Source organism: Bos grunniens, chromosome 16 (genome assembly GCF_055505025.1).
Source record: "Bos grunniens cultivar Pamir isolate PY7600 chromosome 16, Bosgru_T2T1.0, whole genome shotgun sequence".
Classification (NCBI taxonomy): domain Eukaryota; kingdom Metazoa; phylum Chordata; class Mammalia; order Artiodactyla; family Bovidae; genus Bos; species Bos grunniens.
Genome location: NC_141180.1, coordinates 14,874,221 through 14,897,203, shown reverse-complemented (window position 1 = coordinate 14,897,203; position 22,983 = coordinate 14,874,221). Strand labels below are relative to the sequence as shown.

Sequence of the window (22,983 nt, the reverse complement as noted above, 5' to 3'; positions counted from 1 at the left end):
AGCCTACCAGGCTCCTCATCCATGGGATTTTCCAGGTAAGAGTACTGGAGTGGGTTGCCATTTCCTATAGTCATTTTAAATCAGATTTTCTCCAACTGAGTTCCCCCAGGCCATTTCTGGGTTGATCATTCACTTTCTTGGAATGGCCTGATCTGATCAATGGGCCCTAGATATATCCAGAACTCAGGATTACGGTAGTAGGGACATGGGTCTATAGCTTCTTGCTATCTGATATCACTGTCATTTAATGCAGTTAAGTGGCATAATTCACAGTTGTATATATACTTAACGGCCTCCTTCATTGTTTGTTCCTAGGTCTACCTTTCAGCCTTAAAAGGTGTGGTTATCATTGACGTTAGCTTTGTTGAGAATGATGCTGCTCAAATGCTGTACAAATATATTCAAGACATCTTCCCTGAAACCATTAAATAATTAAATTACATGTACTACAGGCAGAATTACCCAAAGTAAGGTGATTTATATTTATGGTTCTGTCAGTTGTACCAACTTACCGCAGGCAGCACACAAATATTTGTCAGTTTGTTTCCTGATGTATTTTGCAAAATGATCCCATCATATAAACCTGTGTCTTTTTTGAAGACCCTTGCCTAAGATTTCTTAGTGCCTGATGAGCATCAGCATCTTCAGGGATCAGGGTTATCATTTCAAGTTACGAAGTAGAAAAAAATGAAGGTATGAAGAAAGAACTACTATATCTATGTCATTGGTAAATAGGCCACGAAGGTAATTCCAGATGAGGAATTCAAACTATTTAGAGACTTTAAATGAAATGGACTGAACACATACTTTAATCTCTTCTGTTTCTTAAAGCATTATTAAGATGAGAACAAAGGAATAAAATTCAAACCCCAAAGATAAATAAAATGTGAGAAGAGATAACAAGATGATGAGAAATGTCAATAAAATTTTAGAAGTGGGAAGCAGATACACAAAGGGGTAACTGATTTAGCAGGTCAGAGAAAGCTAAAGCCCGAGCCTGAAACGGGTAGACAGGCTACCAATAAACAGCAAGCCCACTGGCATTGTGGGGCCTGAAAAGGCTTGAGAATGAAAGTACTGACTTTGAAGATGGAAATAGGGTAGTAATGTGGGGGGAAAAAAAAAAGACTTCATTTAAACATTTTAAGACTTGTAGATCTTCTCTAAGATCAACAGTTAGGCTTCTGTGTCTTCTCCATCCAAAAGAGGAAGTTAATCTTGGGTGAGGCTGAACCACAGGGGATCTGGAACCAGGGGTGTTAGTCACAGTTAAGAGTGAGGAGGCATATGAAAAGAAAGGGACTAAGTAAAAGTCTGTACAAATGCTAAGACCTGCCAGTCTCCTTCCCCAACATGGTTCCTAGAAAGCTGATAAAAGACTGCAAGATTCCTCTGCATAAGTATTTACCAATCCAGGAGAAAAAACACACATACAGATTGGCTGACTGTCTTTTGGGAGTTCTTGTAATGAAAAGGCAGACTGCCTTCTCATTACAGTAAAATCTTATCAGTTTATAAGCCCTGCCCCAAGAACTCCAATATAACTGTCAGCATGGAAAACTAAGACTACTAGACATTTGAGATACACTATGACAAGAACAGAATTGCAAACCAGAAATAATTAGGAAAGAATAACTAACAAAATAATAGCAACAATACAAAAATAAGCAAAATGAAAAACCTATCCTCCCCTAAATATAAAATATACCCAACTACAGTCAATAGTATCATAGAGGTAAGATTAGATTTCACATCTCTGAGACAAGAATAGGATACTATTAAAAAGGGAACAATAAAAATATGAAATAACTCTTGGAAATGAACGAAGTATGACAAATTTAAGCAGGAAAGTTGGAAAAATAAAACTCAAGGAAATTTATAAAGAAGAACTAAATGCTAAGAAATAAATAGAGATGTAAAAAAAATTAGAGGGTTAATCCAGCAGATCCATCATATAACTAAAATGAGTTCTAGGAAGACAGAACAGAAATAATTTGAGAGAAAAAAATTATCAAAGAGAAAATAGAAAAAATTTATCAAAACTGAAAAACTCAGGTTTAAGGGCTCACAGACTGCAGCACAATGAATTAAAAAAGATGAATTCATAAACATCCTGAAGTTATTTTAGAATAGTGGGTTAAGAAGAGAGATTTTAAGAGCACTCAGAGAAAAAAACACAAAGGACTATTCCTAAGAACAGCAGCAAACTTGTCAATATTGAAGGTTAAAAGACAAAGGAATAACATCTTAAACATTCTGAGGAAAAACAACTTCTAACCTAGACTTCTATATTTACCCCTGCAATCCTTCTAAGGAAATCCTAAGGGAAAAAGTGTAGCTTCAAAAGGAGAAAGTGAAGAAGGAAAGGTCAAAATACATAAGATTTAAGATATAGGAAGTACATCACAAGGAGAAAGCCAAAGAAAATTTCCATTATGAGTCTAAAAGGAAGACCCAGGGCAACAGCTTTTGGCAGACTTAGAAACAAACAACCCAAACCAGAGGAGGAGGACTGTCTCCAGCGGAATTAAATGAAACCCAAAGGTTGTTTTTAACAAAAATCACAGAAGCACTAAACTGTATTATGGATTTTGAAAAGTATATACACACCCAAAAGGTGACAAATATATAGTAATGATTAATTCGAGTAATTGAAGAGGTGTATAAAAAAGTTATTACAGCACTGTAACTGGTTCCTCTCTGTGGAGCAGCCTTCTAAGAAAGGCAGCAATGATCCCTGTATCCTGGTGTTCATACCCTTCTCTAATCTCCACCTCTTGAAGGCGAGATCACTGGATCTGTAGACTCATATCTAGTGACTAGAATATAGCAATATTCTCTTTTTCTCTCTCCCTTTCTCTCTCTGGTTCTTTCTGATGAAGTGAGCTGCTATTCTGTGAAGAAGACTACTTGACAATGAACTGAGAACACCTCTTAGCAGCCAACAAGTGCTCAGGTCTTCAGTCTAACAACCTACATCCAGGTCATAACCATGTGAATGAGCTTGTAAACAGGTCCTTCCCCAGTCAGGCCTTGATGACTGCAGCCCCAGCCAATACCTTGACGGCCGCCTTGTGAGCGACCCTTAGCTAGTGGACCCAGCTGAGCTATGCCCGGATTCTTGACTCAAGAGAAACTGAGATGATAATGTCTTAAGCCACCAAGTTTTGAGGTAATTTGTTACACACAGATAGATAACTAATACAACTTGTAAACAAAGTTTTTATATTTATAAAAATATGAACACGGAATACTGATTAAGCCAACACTGGAGAGGAGAAGTACATGCATGTGACTGAGCTGGTCTGAGATTCTGAATAGTTGTCTTCATGAAAGGAAGTTATAGGCAATATAACTTAGAAATAGGGAAGACATCAAACATTAGAGACTTTAAACATTAGAAGAAACAGCTGTAAGATTTTTATTAATAGTTGGTTACTTTAGGGAGTGGGGCAGATATCATTACTAATAAGTTGCAGAACTATTTGATTTTTTAAATTATATACTACATATTGATAAAAAGTTCTAAGTGATCTGACTTTTTGGAAAGAAACACTCATTTATACTCCGTAAGTCCTATATGATTACAACAATGCAGAAAACAATTCATATTGCTTAATAGTAATTCATTAAGTCAAAAATCCTTTAAAATGTTAGATTAAAAAAACATTCTAGTGACAGATTCCATAAAATATCAGTTATATGTGGAATCTAAAACACGGCACAAATGAACCTATCTACAAAACAAGCAGACTCACGGACACTGAGCCCTGTGGCAGGAGAGGGGTGGATGGGAGTCTGGGTTAGGACACATAAACTACTGCATTTAGAATGGATGGAAAACAAGGTCCTACTGCTTAGCACAAGGAACTATATCAAGTCTCCCGGGATAAACCACAATGGAAAAGAAGATGAAAAAGAGTGTATATACATGTATAACTGAGCCACTTTGCTGTACAACAGAAATTAACACAACAGTGTAAATCAAACATTCTTCAATTTTTAAAACAATTCAAAAAAAACCCACGGTAGTAACAATCCAAAATTATAAAGCGACATGAAGGACTCCTGAAAGAGAAGGAAAGATGTTAAGTTTTTACAGATTCAGGATCAAATGTGAGCAGAGTGTATTTGAGTTTAATTACTCAATGATATTGTAAAACACTTATGGTGAGAAATGAAAGGATAAAAATCTCCATTTAAGAACTGGTTCATAATTTTAAAGGTAGGAATACACCATCAGTAACACGGGTACGAGGTAAAAAGAAACACTGAGGTGTTTTTTTTTTCTAATTGAGGTGAAACTCACATTAGTGATATCCTTTTAAACACTGAAGATGTGTATTATTTCTTACATAAAAGAAAATTAAATTAGGAAAAAATAGAAAAGAAACCACAGGGCACTATACCATTTATCTAGGAGGACCAAAACTTTCCCAAGTTTCATCAAAGATATTTATGAAATTTATATTTTAAAAAGCCAAGTGGATTCTATAACCTTTCTGACTCTGTCGCATTTAAACCAAGATCAGGATGGTGGACTGGGCATTTAGAGTTGGCTTCTCTTATTCCAAATCTTTAGAAATGACAGAAAAATTTATTTTTGTGAATAATTCCTAAATACTGCTAGAAAATAAGAAGAGAAGTCATCATACGTCCCAATCATTCAGTACTTGCTGAAAGCTTGTAAGCTGAGAGAGAGCACTACTGGAAGAAAACCATCCTGGAGGGAGTAGGTATTAAAGGCAGAAATAGCCTAGGGGCTACATGAACCTAAAAAGCAAAGACGAATGCTACTAGAGTAGCTCTAGGACAACTGTTAGAGGGACTGGTTAGAAAACTGTACTTGAAAAAGCTGATTACTCCTTTAATCCATGATTAGCAGGTTACAGAAGGTATCTGTATCCAGTTTGAAGTGATAAAGGTTTAGGTTGGAGAAGCAAAATAGTGCCCCAAATTTGATTAAAAAAAAAAAAAAAATTACCTCTGGGCCTAAGAAGCTCTGAATTCCAAGGAGGATGAACACAAAGAGACTCACTCAGACATATTATAACCAAACTGCTGAAAGCTGCAAAAAGAATCTTGAAAGCACCAAGTATCAAGTACAAGGGAACAACAATACAACTAACTTTTAATCAGAAATAATAGAAGCCAAAAGGCACTGTAATGATACAGTCAAAGTGCTGATTGGTACTTTGACTGATAAATGATAGGTATCTCAGCTTCATGCACAAATCCGAAGGCACCAGAGAGAACTCAAACAAAGGAATATGACAGCATGCCCTCCATTCCTACTATCGATTAACGCTAACAGAAGTACCTGGACAGAAGAAAAGCATGGTGGGTTCTGAGGAAGCGTCAAAACCACATCTCCTTAATTCAATGTGGTCAAGATAAACTACCAACTGGTTTATTTATTTATCTTTCATTAAGCAAAAAAAGGATCCAGTGTCAGAACACTCTGAAAATAGAGCTCTGAGAAGTGACTGCCTTAACAGATATTAAACAACACTAAAAGGAGTAGAAGTGAATGAATGCATGAACATCCAACCACTGGAACAGAATAGAAATTCTAAAAACAAATTCAAATCTATGTGGGATTTTAGTATAAGGTAAATATGGTATTCTCAAATAAGTGGACAAGAGGTGACCTAGTCAATAAAACAACCTTCTCTGAATAATTTAGGATTGCAAAGCTTTTCCCAACTACAGACAAAATGCAGAGTACATTAAGCGTCTGAATAACTTTACAACAGAAACAATGAAGAATGTCTGCATGAAAGAATAAAAGATGCAAACACAAGTGACAAAATGAGAAAAAATATCTACAACTATCGTATCATACCCCGAGGGTTAAATTCTACTATATAAAGAGTTCTTAAAAATCCACATTTCAAAAGTGCTAGGAAGCTAACAGAAAACAACGGGCAACTGTTTCTATGTCCCAGAAAAGCAAATTAGAAACAGCCTGATGAGGGCACATGCCACATCTTTTTCCTATTCCCCAGGCCTGGCATATAGTAGAGGCTCAATAAATATTTACTGGATGAGTTTTACAACTGATGGGTTCTATATTCAGTCAGAAACATGACCATTATTTTTATAAAATTAATGATTTGAAACATCCCAAACAAAGAAGTAATCTGACTTAATGTTCCTAAAATTAGTGACAGTGGAAACTAAGTTATTTCTAGGCGTTTTGACAGGAGGCATGGCTAGAGAGCATAAATTATAATGAGTAAATGACTTTAATGAACTCACACGAATGTCTTGTCTGTTGATGAAAGGAAATCCAGTATAGGAAATAAAGTTAGCACTGTAATCTTTAAAATCAAAGGACAACAATATGTATAAATTAGGGATGTGATAAATGCTTATTTATTGGAGGCTTACACATAAATTCAACACAATATTCAGTCAAAAGAAACTTGCATTTACCTTCTACCATATTACCATCCTTCTGAAAAATTCTCTCTTCACACCACTGACAATGGATTAGGTACTGAATCTTCTTGGCTGTCTCATCTGCAGAAGTTGGCCCCCTCAAAACTCTCACAACAACCAACACAAAATGTTCCAGAGCCACTGCAAATAGTACTTCTATGCCTTTGTTACATCGGGCTGCAGCTCTGGAAAAAAATTTTTTAAGTTGTTTTGAGAGCTTATCATTTTCCTTTGCTTGGCATTATATTGACCTTATATTAACTTGGACAGTACATATACTATGGAAGGGTTATGGGAAAATAAGAAAAATTTAACTCTTTGTAGCAGTGGTTTTAAAAGATATATAAAAAAGTGGCTATAAAAGATACATACTATACACTATAACTTTTACACAAACTGAAACACAGGGAATTATAGGGTGCTTGGCAGGCTTTTGGTAATTACACATGTTCCTTTATGATATCTTCTCAATATTCTTTGGTTTCTAATGTCACTTTGTTTCTTGTCATCACAACCATCTTTCTTTCTAAAATTTTTACCTACTTTTTTCTATAAAAGCTTCTTCCAAACAATATATGCTTACTGAGTACTAAATACATGCAGGGAAGTATGCTAGCTGCTGACCAGCTGGTAAAAAATGAATAAGCAAAGTCCTTGCCAGTATTACGTTTATATACTTTTGTATTAAATTCTACTTGATACACCATGTATGTACTCAGTTTTCCCTCTTCAGTTGTACACTAACTTAGTCTGTATGTACTGCTTTGAATTTGCTGTTACATTATAAACATTTTAAAGTATGTACAGAGGAGGCCGCTGGTAGCTGTTCCCAGAGCCTAGGAACCTGGTCTTAGGGGGCGCCTAGGGAGGCGAATATAAAAAAATAAAAAAATAAAAAATAAAGTATGTACAGTAGGTCCTTGGCATGTACCAAGTGAACATCAGAGGTTTTAGTTATTTAGGAATAATCCTGAAGGTCTATGAAGTCTAATAATCTGTATTTTTGCTGAGGTAAGGATTTCAGTCTAAATGCTGTGAAACTGGTGCTGGCGTTAGTGACAGCGCCGGCTGTAATGATCTGTAATCTTAATATTCATTGACATTGTATTATTACTATTCTTCGAGCATAACTTTATGCATAAAATGGGTGCTCAAAGTCTTCCTTTCTTCAATTGTTTAGAAAGTCTAATGAGAAACAGAACTTTTTGTTTTTACAGGTGAGATCATTTCACAGAATCAAATTTATAAGCCATCATTTTTTTCAAACTATATAAATAAAGAAGATAAGATGAAATGGACATTAAATAATGATCATTTCTAAATCTAAGATCAATTTTTGCTTTCCCTTTTTGTGGTGCTACCATCCTATATCTACTCTGTTTGTTGAAACAAAATGATTTGAAGTTAACTTTCATTTTTTCTTTCTTACTACTTTATTTAAATAACATTTTAAAGTGGAGAGCAAACTATTTTAGGCACAAGCTTTTAAATAAAATTCTAACATACAACATAAGATTTCCAAAAAAATCAAGATCACATATACAAAATACAGAATCTGTATTTTGTGCATATTTTGAAGAATGAAATAAGCACTTCTTGCAATATTATTTCTTTCTATCATATACTCAGACATACAAAGGTTGGCCATTTGGTACCTTGCCACTGCAGCTACAACAATTCTTGCAGCTAGCTCCTTGTAATATTCAGTTCGGACAATATTACAGCCGTAGTGACGCCGGGCAACGTGTTGTGCCTTGGCATATAAAGAACTGATATCTGTAGAAGTCACTGACACTATGCCAAGGTTTCTTATATTTCTGAATGCTGAATCAAGATAGTTCACAGATGTTCCAAAAGGATCTAGGTGTCTAAAATCAGAAAGAATATGGACATATTTAAAATCATATTAGTAATCAAAATCATACCATTGCCATATTTCTAATGATAAAGTTCCATGGATTCAAAAGTACTTCATAAATCTATTTTAAAAACATTAACTATGTTTTTAAAGTAAGCAATAAAAGGATCTTATGATATCTTAAACACGTGAAAATAAAACCTGCTTAGAGAAAAGTTATCATGCCCAGGCATATTACTTCAAATGCTAGAAAATGCTCCTATGGCATTCCTTAAGCCGATGCCAAAATATTGTATTAATTTAAATAAACAATGACAAACTACCTTAATTTTTAACGGCCCCCTCTCTACCCCACCTCCCTTCAAATCCAAGTCAGTTTAGAAAGTGACAGAAAAAATTTTTCACTTACATGAAATCAAAAGATCTCAAATGCATTAGTACATTGGCATCCATTTTGGTCACCTTAATATTACCAAGGTTTTCCTCTCCTTCTTCCAGAATATCTTCCCTTTCTTCCTTTTCCTTACTGTCCACAACCACTTTCAATTTGTTTAAATGGCAGTTCTCCTGAATCAACGTCACAGAGTTTTCATTCAAATCATTAATTGTAACCTTGACTGCATTTCCAAGATGTTTTGCCCATTGTAATCCCATTATCCCTTAGGAGAAATTGGAAGAAAAATGGGTTTTTAAATTATAAAGAATAAAAACTGTAATAAAAATAAAGAATATAATTTTGTAAGTAACAGAAATAAATGTTTCAAAATCTTAGTATTTTCAAAAGTAATTCTTATTCTACTTTCTCACTGAAATGCCTCTTAAGAAGATTTACCACAAGAAAATGTATCCTGCAGATTTCCATTAATAATTCTTAAAAAACTGTTCTATAATCCATGTTCAAATAAAATACCTATGTATATTCTTTATTTGGGGTTTAATAGGATATTTTTTTCCTTTCTTCTTACAACGGAATACTTTTTTTTCAAACAAAATCTTACAGAGAAATCCAATATACAATATGAGTAAGAGTGGGGTTTCTCTACTTGAAAAGAAGTTGAGAAGCTGGAATTCATCCTGCTGAAGCTTACTCTAATACATGAAAATAAGAAAACTTTCGTGGATGAATGCTTTTCAAATACTGCACCACAGCATCACTGTGAGTGAAAAACAACTCTGTATGTGTAAGCAAATGATCAAGAGGAATTGAGACCAAGAGGGCCCTCTCACAGGTTTTCTATCCCTGTTGGATTTGAGTCATAAGGGACATTCACTGCAAAATGGGAGATGGTGACACCAGCCTAGCCAATACGAAGTAGAAAACCCCCAATTTACTGGAAGTACTGACCATATGCATACATGTGACTCATTAATGTAAAAAATTAACACCTACTATGTGCCATTTACATTTATTTTCCTATTCTTAAGATAAGCTTGTGAAATAAGTTCTAATATCTATATTTTAGAGATGGGGAAACAAGCAAAATGACTGCTACGAGCTTTATTTAAGTTTACAAAGGCAGATAAAAAGAAAAGGTCTTCCTAAACAATAATTTTAATGTTTCAGGTAAAAAAAAGAGGAGTAGTTCATTGCAGTATTATTTATAAGAGCCAAGACATGGACACAACTGAAGTATCCATCGATGGATGAATGAATAAAGAACATGTGGTATACATATACCCAACAGAATACTATTCGGCCATAAACAGAAGGCAGTCCTGCCATTTCAGACAACACAGACGGACCTTGAAAGTACTACACTAAGTAATATAAGTCAGAGAAAGACAAATACCATATGATTTAAATCAAACATGGAATCTAAAAAAAACACCCAAACGACAGAAATGGAGATCATATTTGAGGCTGCCAGAGGAGGAGACTGGAGGCGTGGGAGAATTGAGTGAATGTGGTCAAAGGGGACAAACTTGCAGTTATAACAGAAAGATGTTCTGGGGATAAAATGTACAGCAGGGAAATTACAGTTAACAATACTATTTATTTGAAACTGACTAAGCGAGCAGATCTCATCAGAAAGGGGAAAAAAAATCTATAACCATGTGAAGAGATGGATTTAAACTTTTTTGATCATTTTACAATACATGCATATAGCTAATCATTATATTGTATACCTAAAGCATATACAATGTTATATATGTTGACTATATCTCAACAAAACTAGAGGGGGGAAAAAAGAAAATGACTCCACTGTTAAGAGACATATATAGTATCCAGTGTAGGTATGCTGCTGCATGCTAAGTCACTTCAGTCATGTCTGACTCCATGAGACTCTGTGGACTGTAGCCCACTAGGCTCCTCTGTCCATGGGATTTTCCAGGCAAGAATACTGGAGTGGGTTCAAATCTCTCCTCCAAGGGATCTTCCTGACCCAGGAATTGAACCCACGTCTCTTATGTCTCTTGCACTGGCAGGTGTGTTCTTTACCACTAAAGCCACCTGGGATAGACATTTAATAAACATTATTGAATGTAAAACACAAGGGTGGGGGAAGACTGTGTGAGGGAAAATGGTGGGAAATAAATCTGAAAAAGTAGACTGTGATCAGACTATGAAGGATATTAAATTGCAATCTGAGAAGCTGAACTCTAGGCAATTAAGATGCATGACTTTTTTGACTGAAAAATAACATGATCAATTCAGTGTTTGAGAGCAAAAGCTGTTTAGCAACAGCATGCAAGACAGATATAATAGCTAAAAATCACTCTATTGGCAGATATGGAATGAAAAAGAGTATGAGTCACGATACAAATGAAAACTTAGAACCGTTCCATAGTTGAGTGTGGGGATAGTGGTGGGAAAAGGAGTAATAAAAAAATGATTCATATTTAAAATCTGACTGGCTCAGAGGATATGATCACCTTAGAATCATTACTTCATCACTTTTACCCTTTCTACACTGAGACATTACTAATGATGATGATAGTAGTAGTAGTAATAATATAATAATGATGATACTGAATACTTTTATAGCATTTGCTATATACCAGATACTGTTCTAATTTCTTTACATGTATTAATTTCCTTAATCTTTACATTATTTTAAGGTAGGTACCTTCTTTTGGATAGATAAAGCAAATTAAAGCATAATTCCCTGGGGTTAGACCGCTGGCATGTTATAAAGCTGGGGTTTGAATGCAGTCAGTCTGACTCCACAGTCCATGCTTCCAGCCACTACTTCTCTCTGAGGTGAGGAACTTACGCCGAACTAGGTCGTGCTTTCATTCTATTGGTACAAACTTCCCAAGAATACACTCCTATAACTTTTATAGGATAGGGTACAAGTGGCTTTTCAGAAATTTTCTACATTTTCCAATCTTTTCTATACTGTTATGTCCTTTTGGGAAAAATGTTCTCAGTCTTTAAAATTTCACCATAATATCTCATTGCCTAATACGTAGGCAATGTTTACTGCAACACAGACACACACACACACACACACACACACACACAAATCAACCAAACACCAAGTGCTTACTGACTGCTGCAAACAAGTATTCTTGCAAAAAAAAAAAAAAAAAATCCTGTCTGAATATGACCAAACCTGAACATCCAACTACCAATATACAGAAATAGAGGAATATCTTATATGAACCATGATGATACAATCAGCAAAAATCTAGGCTGTGGGAAACTCTACAGGACAAATGACCTCTTATATCAACAAATTATCACACATACACACAAAATGATGAAAAGAAATACAGATTAAAAAGGGACTTGAGACCTATCAAACAACTGAAATATATAGTTTTTGGATTCTGACTTAAATTTTTTAAAAATTTGAAATAATTAGGTCTATCTAAACATTTGATGACATTAAAGAATTATTCTTAATTTTTTAGGTGTGATATGGTATATGGGTTTTAATTTTGAAAAGTCCTTATCTTTTACAGGCTTGCCTCACAGCTCAGTTGGTAAACAATCCACCTACAATGCAGGAGACCCCAGTTTGATTCCTGGGTCGGGAAGATCCACTGGAGAAGGGATAGGTTACCCACTCCAGTATTCTTGGGCTTCCCTTATGGCTCAGCTGGTAAAGAATCTGCCCACAATGCAGGAGACCTGGGTTCTACCCCTGGGTTGGGAAGATCCCATGGAGAAGGGTAAGGCTACCCACTCCATTATTCTGGCCTGGAGAATTCCATGGACTCAGTCCATGGGGTCGCAAAGAGTTGAACATAACTGAGCAACTTTCACTTCACTATGCTTTACAGATCCCATGGAAATATTTACAGATGAAATGACATATCTGTTATTTGCTTCAAAATAAAGGAGACAGAGTACAGGGCAATGAGTTATAAAGGAAAGTGCACAGGAATACAGATAGAAGACTGAGTGATGGATATAAAGGAATTCACTTATTATACACTCTAGTTTTGTATATATTTGAAAATTTTCCACAATAAAAAATTTGCCTTGCATTTTTTTAATATAAAAATACTTTGCTTGATGTGATATCCATATACATTTCCTAAGAAAAGATACTGTACAGGAAGTTCAGCAAGCATGCACAAACTTCCAATTATAAGATAAATAAGTACTAGGGATGAAACGTACAACATGATGATTAAATATAGGTAATAGTTGTATAGAGGAAAGTTAAGAGGATAAATTCTAAGAGTTCTCATCACAAGGAGAAACTTTTTTTTCTTCTTACTTATCTATAAGAGATGATGGATGTTAGCTGAACCTATTGTATATGTAAATCAAACCATCATGCTCTACATCTTAATTAAACTTGTACACCCATACAGTAATGTATGCCAATTCTTTCTCAATAAAACTGGGGAAAAAAATCTCTTAAGGTTCACATGATATAAACAAACCCTTAGTTCTCAAAGTGGCTAAACAACAACAAGGAAAAAATAAAGGGAAAGAAAAGATACTGTACAGATTTGATAAAGTGAGGTTCCAAAAAAAGCTTCATCACTTACCAGTTGCTCCAAAGGCATCTAGACATTCCAAAGGTTTTCGCTCCTTAGCCAGAGCAGCCAGTGTACAGAATATCAGCTGCCTAGAAGAAGGAAAATAATCTGAAATAATTTTACTGTACCATGGTTTCATCATTGTGGATTTTAAGAACAGTGAGAAAGTGTTCCTATTTACTGTGCAAACTACTTTGAAAAGAGACCTAATAACATATTCCTTACTTAATAGTAGAAGAACTAAAAACCTGTGAAATTAAACTATTAGTCAAATTGTGTTCTATTAACAAGTATTTACTATGAACAATGATTTTATAAATAAAACTTGGCACAGGCCCATCAGTCTGTTCCTTTAATTTTATATAAAGTTAGACCTACTTTACTCCGAGAAAAAAATTGGTTTGGCAGAAAAATAAAACAATCGTTCTGAGAAAATGCAAAATAAATGATTTTCATTCCATACCTACTTTTCAATTTCAATATATTAGAACAAGAAGATTAAGAGAAGGTACATTTGTAACGAATTGAAGCATCTGAAGCATTCCATAACTCTTTTTTAAATTTATCTTACCGATTCAGTTTCATTTTGGGATTAAAATAAGAATCTGTTTTCTGAGGTACAGTATAGTTAGGACAAACTTGTACATCTGTGTCTGCCTCTTTCAAAATTTCTTTAGGTGGTTTAGCAGCAGAAGCTAAAATTAAAAAAAAAAAGATTTCCAGTGAAATAGAAAATAATTATAAATATCAAGAACATAAAAAATAACCTTCCTTTATAATAGTTTCACGTTAATGAAATCAGTTGAGTAGATGTCAAAAAAAAAAATCACCCAAAATTGATCTACATAGCCCTGTCTATGGAAAAGAGCAGCATTCCATTAAGTATTTGGTGAATTAAAGTTTATCAGCTTAAAATCTTAACTGTCTAGCACATCAATGTATCTGTACACCTAATTAAGGACAGTTACCCTAAGACTGTGCCAAATCCTAAAATAACCTTTACTCATCAAACACTATATTGTGTTTATAGAGGCTGGTTGCTAAACACATATTTTATTATGGTTTAAATGTTAGAAAATTAACCTGTGTGGTAACATTCCATTAGCTAGCATGGATGACTAAGAGTCACTCTATTTCCTGAACATGCTTGACTTCAGAATATTTTTGTGATTTTAAATCACAAATTATATTCCAACAGCTGTAAGCTAATGTATAAAACAATTATTCTACTTTTAATATACATTAGAATCATTCTCCTATAAACTCAAATGAAATATTGATATATTTGTGTGAATATATTTTAATTATTTAAGAAAGGAGAAAGAATAATATGTGGAGGGGAATAACTGAGATTATTTATGTTTGGATTTCTTGATCAAATTACAATCAGAATGTTAACTGAGAACCATATTTCTCTTTCTACAATGCCACATAAAAGTAATCTTTCCTACTGTTATGTTATATATCTTTCTGTACTCACCTAAGTGTCAAGTCACATATCTCACAAGATAAGCCTTTCTCAAACCAGGTTCTGTGAGAAAATTAAGCCCTTCAAATAATTATTTCACTACTTTTTTCAATACTTAAAAGAAAGGTCCAGAGTACCATTCTAGATGTATTCATTACATATAATGGATGCCTTAGGGCAGAAGGGCTTAATTCTTGAGAAGGAACAACCTCACTATTAATAAGCTACTAATAACTTGATCTCACTCAGGACTATAAATAATCTTTATATATCACTCTGCCTCCTTTTTCCAGTGTTTTTCAACAACAAGTCTAAGATAGTTACTGGTACAGGAGCCATCAGTAATAAAATCCTATTATCTTTCATTAGGATATCTACATTTACTGGGCATCAGCTGCTTTTTTCTACTCATGTATTAAATACATCTGTTAAATTGAGACCAGTTTATACTGTTGGGAGTCTCACAGAAAAAAAAAACAAAACACTGGATGGATTAGCAGTTAACTAAATGATTTGGTTAAGTCACAGTATTCTATCTGTCTGATGTCTAAAAATAATAATTAGACCACTGTTTAAGGATCTACTTATTAACATGTTAATGAGATTGCTCAACTCACCAGCAATATACCTGGATTTAGTCTCTCCTTTGTTCACATGGCGCCTGACATGTCCTAGCATATCTGTCCTTCTGGTGATTGTTGCTGAACAAATGATACAATGATAATGGGCGCCCATTTTACTGGATATCTATCAAACAGAGTATTTAATTTAAATACATAAAAAACTTACTAAGACAATGAAATAAAAGTTTATTTAAGGTTGTGAATTTAAGTATGTTAGAAGATAGTATTCATTTTGCCATGTGACTCTGAAAGGATCTTTATTTCCTTACCTATATTTACATCTGCTTTTTAATGTTACAATAGGTCACAAGTTTGTTAGTTTTTTCCCATTCATTCTAATCAACAAATAACTACTCTTATCTTCTATAAGCAACACTTATAAATGGTACGATATAGCAGCAGTGTGTTGGCAGACATATAACTGGCTCTCCGGGAAAATACGGCCCTCATTTGTAGTGTCTGCAGGTCTGTGATCTAAACACTCTACCATAGCCAATGTCAAGCTCCACATGTGACATTTCAAGCTACCCATGTGACATCACTGAATGTGAATTAGGGAAGAGATGTGCAGTATCACAGCAGAGAACACTGCCACCATGCAGACACAGTACATACATATAAATGACACACGAGCACAGATATAAAATAACTGGGAAGTAGTGAGTTGTTGAGTATTCATTACTTTTGTTTTTAATATAATTTATTTACTTTTAAGTTCACATTTTTAAATTTTTGATGATGGCCACATTTAACAACCGGCTCTCCAGATTTCTGGAAATCTGAGCTAGTGCTGCTGCTGCTGTTGCTGCTGCTGCTAAGTCGCTTCAGTCGTGTCCGACTCTGTGGGACCCCATAGGCTCCTCCGTCCCTGGGATTCTCCAGGCAAGAACACTGGAGTGGGTTGCCATTTCCTTCTCCAATGCATGAAAGTGAAAAGTGAAAGTGAAGTCGCTCAGTCGTGTCCGACTCTTAGCGACCCCATGGACTGCAGCCTACCAGGCTCCTCCGTCCATGGGATTCTCCAGGCAAGAGTACTGGAGTGGGGTGCCATTGCCTTCTCTGGAGCTAGTGCTAGCACACTCCTAAGTGTTAAAGACATAATAAAAAGTCTATTTTTTCAAGCAAAAAGTTCTCACTTTTTAGTTTCTTATTTAGTTAAGAACAAGAAGACTTCCAATAGCTCTTCCCTGCTTATGATGCCTTCTTACTCTTTACTCGCGATCACAGGGCAAGGACAGAACAGTCAAGAACATTCCACAATTTATGGCATTGTGATTATCATACTCAAAATATCTTAGATAGGGTTAATGGGCCAAGCATTATCCTGACAAAGTATACTTAAGAATGTTTTTCTCCCCCAATACTTTACTTTTTTTGTGTGGCCTAAAAGGAAAATTTACTAATAATGATTTATTAAGCTAATATGCATTCAGGATAGTGTCACTATAAAATATTTTATAATTTGTATTCCCCAAAGGTTAAATGTATCCTAATACAAACACATGTACTTTTTAAAGTTACTGAGGTTTCAGTAGTGTCTTCATTCTGTCCTTTGACAAATTAAGAGGAAGAGCATAGGGAGGATGAGTATGAATCAACACGTATTAAGACCCTTGCTAAACCACAGAAATTAAAAGTTATTATTCTATGACCAAAATTTATTTGGAAAGAAAAGTGCTTTCTACTTAAATTCTCCATTTCAAAATTAGTATGTGGGTTAATTTTCCTTTCGAACATATGATAGCAGGTGATCTGACTGAAATTAAAAACTATAAAATGAAAAGTTCAATACAGCAACAATTTTCATACATTTCTTATTTTTCCTACTATGGTAATCTGAAAGCCCTTGAAAACAAAATCTTAAAGTAAATCTCATTGCTGAATATACACATTTTAGTCTTAAAACAAGTAAAAGTCTAAAAGCAAGTAGTCTAAAAGCAAGTACTTCCTTTAGAGATAGCTAAATCTAAAAACAACAAATCTAACATGTGATTACCTGTTCTCCAATAATGTTTGGTTTCACCGGTCGACAAGGTAAGTGACAGATGCACATCCGGTAACCTAGAAGGAAGAACTGCTGCTTGTCTTATCACTGCTCGTCAAAAGTTCAATTATTATTAAAATTACTACCAAATTTATAAGAATAATGGGGATTATTCTTATATCTGTAGTGTCATAATTTATCTGAATGAGACTAACTTAGTTTTATGCATTTGTTATATATGACACGGTATAAAAACATACACAAGAGATCTAGGTTCAGAATCTGGTTGTTCCAAAAACATCTGTTATTTTGCATTAGTCATGTAGCTTCTTTGGGACTCAGTTTTCTCATCTACTTTTTGCCATCTTGACTTTTTCTCAACTTCATCTTCTTGCCTTATGCTGCATTTACTATTACACAGCCTCTTCTTCATCAATGATATGGCACTTAGTTCTCTTTGCGTACTTCCTACTTAATCTTTACAGATCCTCTTCCCTCTCTCATACTCTAAAATGTAGATTTTCTGTATGATGGATCTGCTACATAAATTTTTTCTCACTTCCTGACTAACTTGAATGCCTTTCATGATTGCGACTATCTCCCCTATGAGAAGGAATTCCAAATTATAGTTCTATTATCAATTCATTCCTGAGGGCCAGATCTCTACTTCCAATCGCCTACTCAAGACATGTGAGTGATTATTTCAAAACCTATTGTCAAGGACTTCCCTGCTGATGCAAAGGATAAGAATCTGCCTGCGAAGGCAAGGGAAACGGGTTCAATCCCTGGCCCAGTAAGATTTCACATGCTGCGGAGCAACTAAGTCTGTGCACTACAATTCTTAGCCTGAGCTCTAGAGCCCAGGTGCCGCAACTCCTGAAGCCCATGCTTCTAGACCCTGGGCTCCACAACGAGAGACGGCACGGAACGGCACCAAGAAGCCCACACGTTGCAAAAAAGAGTGGCCCTGAGCACAGCAATGAAGACCCAGTGTAACCAAAAAACATTAAAAAACAAAACAAAACCTACTGTCAAGGACTAAACTTTTCACTTGACTCTTGAACCAGGTTTCTTTTTTTACTTTTTTAATGAATAATAAAGCCTTCCAGTTACTCCTAACTCAAAAACTGTAAACTTATCTCTAACTTCCTTCTTCTCATACTTCTAGTTCAGTTCACTTTACATCCAATCATTTTTCTTAGCTGTGTATCCTGAAGTGTCTTAGGACCCAGACCTTGGACCATTTCCTTTGTACCTATATGTACTCTTAAGGTCGTTTCATCCAGACTTTCAGCTTTAAATACCATCTGTATTCTGACAACTCCCAAATATGTATCTCTAGCCCAAACCTTTGCAGATTTATGTGCCCTCCAGGCTCCCTCCACTAGATGAATCTCAACATCCGTATGGCTAAATCTGAAGACATGTTCTTCTTTCTCACGTCTAATGCAGTCTTCTCCAGTTAGGTAAGGCATTCTTATTTTGTCCTTCATCTCATTTCTATTCCTTCAGCAGATCTTATTCAACATATTTGCCAACTACTTTGAAGCCTGTTCACAAAGACAAAAGCTATCATATTCCCCATCTACCAGATCACCATCATGTGAAAGAACGCAACAGCCTAAAGAACATGACAGTAAAGAATACCATGAACCATCAAACAGAAGGGAATAACCTGGAGGCGAGAGACCAGAGATTAAACAATGGCTTATATAAAGCAATTACTTCATTACCTTTGTAATTAAAATGAGATCGTTTTTGTTAAGAAGTCAATATGGTTTACTACACATTCTCATAAATAATTAAACATAAGATACTATGGCTTCTGAATTAGTCTCTAATTCACTTTTTCTCTAAGTAACTAGTGACAACCTTTTACCAATACTATAAGAAAATAGTTCTGCCTTCTTTTTGGAGTGTCTTATAATGACTGTTTCATTTAGTCTGGTTGAAACTCCAGATAACCACATTTCACAGTCAGTGTACTTGCATAATCATATACAAATTTAAGTATGTACATGTTTAGGGTTTTTTGGGGGGAGGGGAGTATTTTTGTTTTTATCATATATATTGCTATTTTCGGGCTTCCCTAGTGGCTCAGACGGTAAAGCATCTGTCTGCAATGCAGGAGACCCGGGTTCGAGCCCTAGGTTGGGAAGATCCCCTGGAGAAGGAAGTGGCAGCCCACTCCAGTATTCTTGCCTGGAGAATCCCATGGACCGTGGAGCCTGGTAGGCTACCATCCATGGGGTCGTAAACAGTCGGACACGACTGAGCGGCTTCACTTTCACTACTATTTTCATAGTTTACCATGAAAATCCTTCCAAGCAAGCTAATATAGATCTAATACACTCTTCTCAATGGCTGCATAATATTTCATGGTCCGTATGTACCATAATTTATTCAATCATCTTTGATTTTTAGTTCCAAGTTTTTGTTTCTAAGCACATGATGCAATGAACATTCTTGTACATCTTTGTCTATTGCTTCCTTTACTCTTAGCAGAGGGAGTGCCTGGAGGAAAAATATTTTAAATTTTTTAAATGTTGCCAAATTTCTTTCTAAAAAAAGGCTGTAATATATCATCCATTGGAGAAGGAAATGGCAACCCACTCCAGTATTCTTGCCTGGGAAATCCCATGGACTGAGGAGCCTGGCGGGCTACAGTCCATGGGGTCACAAAGAGTCGGACATGCCTGAGTAACTAAACACATATAATCCATAATTCACTACCTCAGAATCTAACAATAACTCTCCCTAGGAAGTCTTTTAACTTGGTAAAATCGTGCTTTTTGTCCTTCAACTTCATTCTTCATTTGAATCCTCTTGTTAAACTTACTCCCTCAAATTGTGCCGTTTTGGTCACTGTTGTAACTTTTTTTTCCCCTCATTTCCATTTATCAAGAGTAGAGAAAGGCTCTGAGTTTGAATATTTATCTTATATCTCACGACTGTTCCAAAAACTCTCATTAACTCTGTTCATTTTTAAGTCAGCAGCAGGGAAAAAAAGAGATGTTATCTTCTCTTTTCCAATATTCATACCAATTATTTTCTTGTTTTATTTTTATTATACCTTCAAAACTATTACTGGAGTTAATATTAATCGTAGTTAATTAAAAACTGTAGTTGTTCTAATAAAAAAAGGAAAAGTAAAACTTATGAAAACATGGTTCATTAAGTAATGTGGGCCTTCAGGGCCAAGCCAAGTACCCAACACAGAACAGATACTTAATAGTTTGTCAAACTAAACTACTGGTGTCATAAATATCTACTGCCTAGAGAACTATGTGGTCCTTTATTAATAAATACATTAAAAGAGGAGCATTATATCCTTCATAATTTTAAACTGAAGATACTTGATTATGTTGTCAGTAAAATTCCAAAACTAGTACAAAATCGTGAATTTCATTTACATCACTTTTTAGTAAGTACAAAAATACAAACCTTCAAATTCGACGGAGACTTTCCAGTGTAAATTCTGAAGGTGACGATGAAGCTTGTGACTATTACAAGCTCTGAATTTCTCCTTGGGGCACAATGGACAAGCCTGTTTGTTTCCTGTTAATGAAAAAAGAACCAATAAAGCAGAGAATATACCAGCTCTTCATGCTTAAATTTGCCTACAAAAGAAGTTAACAGGGGACCCTTTCTCATCCTTGCCTCTCAAAACACACACACACACACACATTCCTCAGATAACATCTTTCTTAATATTTATTAAGGTGAAGTCATTCTTGCCTCAGCAGGTACTTAACAATAATTGTTTTAGGACACTGTCAGTGACTGATTTTTATCCTAAAACTCTCCTCTCTGTGGCGAGCTGATATCCCTGTTACCACTGGGTATGGAGAAGATGAGGAAATGATAAACTACATGATATCCCCCCAGGCAAAATGCCTTCCAGAAAGAATGTCGTTCTGCACTTTGGGCAGGGGAAAAGGCAGGAGTTGTCACACTTACAGAGGGATAGGAGCTAGACAGACAAAAGTATCAGCTCTGGTATTCTACTCTAGCAGCAACAAAAACAGTTAACATGTGGAATTAAAAAAATGAAAGAAGGAAGGGGCAGATTGGATGCAATACTCTGTATCCTATTACAGTGGCTTTGGGCTTCCCTGGTGGCTTAGATGGTGAAGAATCCACCTGCAATGTGGGAGTTGTGGGTTTGATCCCTGGGTCGGGAAGATTCCCTGGAGGAGGGCCTGGCAACCCATTTCAATATTCTTGCCTGAAGAATCCCCTGGACAGAGGAGCCTGGCAGGCTCCAGTCCATGGGGTCACAAAAGGTCAGACATGACTGACTAAGCACACGGCACACATCCTACTACTGAATTTGTTAAATTCTTCCTTCTTCATTAACATATTATTAAAAAGATTATGGATCATCAAAACAGAAGTTTGATTTAATTAGAAATGTAATGTATCTTAATAATAACTTTAATAGTACTAAAAATAAATCTCAAATCCAGGTTTAAATCAATAAAATATACAGAAACAGTAACTCAATTTTTAAAAAATTTATTTGACTATACCAGGGTGTTTTTGTTTTGATCATCCTGTGTGGCATGTGGGATCTTAGTTCCCTGACCAGGAATCCAACCCATGCCTCCCTGCATTAGAAACACAAAGTCTTAGCCACTGGACCACCAGGTAAGTCCCAATAACTCAATTTTTAATCCAGCAAATATCTTTCACATATAGCACATAGCAAGTATAAGACAATTTTTAAAATATACTCTCTACTTCAAAAAACCATGAGGAGATCTTGAGGATGGAATCCAAGCACTAAGGATGATAAAGTAGAACGACAGGAGCTCAGGGCACTAACAACACTGTGAAACTCTGTACCAGCTCTACTTTGCCAGTCTTGAGATTTCTTTCTTGTGACAGAATAAAAGCCTCCATACGATTTTTTGGATTTCTGTTACTCATAGTAAAACGTTCATTCCTAACAAAGCCCTTATATATCCATGACACTGTAATTTCCTTGAGGGGTTGTGAAATAACTTACCTCACAGTGCCCTTACATATAGAAGGGTACCATTTCCTAAGTTAAAAAACATTATCTTACTTCTGCCCTAGCTTGGAGGAAATAAACAAGTTCATGCTTACCAAAATTTTCATGAGTAGAAAGATGACAAATCATTAGAAACTGACCAAAAAAAACAAAAAAAAACAGAAACCCTCCAAAGATGGAAATACCTGCATCAAGATTATCTGAGTTCAGTGAATTGGCAGAGTCACAATCCCCTTCAGTTACGAAAGCTAACTTCTCTAAATCAGCAAGCTGCCTTTGAATTGAGATGTGTCTCTCTGAAAGGAAAGTTTAAGAGTTAGGAAATTATGCTTTAACAATATGTATTCCATCTTCAATTTCATTTTATCACGTCACACAGAATTTTACACTTTCATTTCCTATAGCACAGTGCCTTAGTACCTAGGCAGAAAACTCAGTTTGTAAATGACAAGTGTGTCTCAGAAGTCAAAGAGTTGCCACTGCATAACCTCACAGCTTTCAAATTTTATCTTATTATTCAATATAGTTTTACAGAAAATGTTTCTAGTCTGTATAAAACACTGAAGCCAGGTTTCCTGTTTTCAAAGAACTTTCAATCGGGTGAGAGATAAACATGTTAATTACTAACTGTAACACCAGGCAAGATGA

General features: G+C 35.3%; 1 protein-coding gene across 19 annotated transcripts in view; it reads right to left on the bottom strand.

The window, feature by feature from the left end:
- Positions 1-22,983, bottom strand: part of TRMT1L (tRNA methyltransferase 1L) — a 34,649-nt gene that overhangs the window by 7,251 nt on the left and 4,415 nt on the right. For 4 of the 19 annotated variants that reach the window (XM_086343389.1, XM_086343381.1, XM_086343383.1 and 1 more), the window contains 9 exons: positions 22,521-22,631; positions 20,763-20,876; positions 17,331-17,395; positions 15,329-15,458; positions 13,815-13,938; positions 13,253-13,332; positions 8,712-8,961; positions 8,100-8,312; positions 6,439-6,629 (listed from right to left, as the gene is read on the bottom strand). In XM_086343389.1, coding sequence (XP_086199515.1) covers positions 6,439-6,629; positions 8,100-8,312; positions 8,712-8,961; positions 13,253-13,332; positions 13,815-13,938; positions 15,329-15,458; positions 17,331-17,387 — 1,045 coding nt within the window. In that variant the 5' untranslated portion in view covers positions 17,388-17,395; positions 20,763-20,876; positions 22,521-22,631. Of the gene's footprint in view, positions 1-3,397; positions 4,069-6,261; positions 6,324-6,438; positions 6,630-8,099; positions 8,313-8,711; positions 8,962-13,252; positions 13,333-13,814; positions 13,939-15,328; positions 15,459-17,330; positions 17,396-20,762; positions 20,877-22,520; positions 22,632-22,983 lie in introns of those variants that run through there. The other 15 variants (XM_086343395.1, XM_086343392.1, XM_086343393.1 and 12 more) reach the window with 7 other exon arrangements.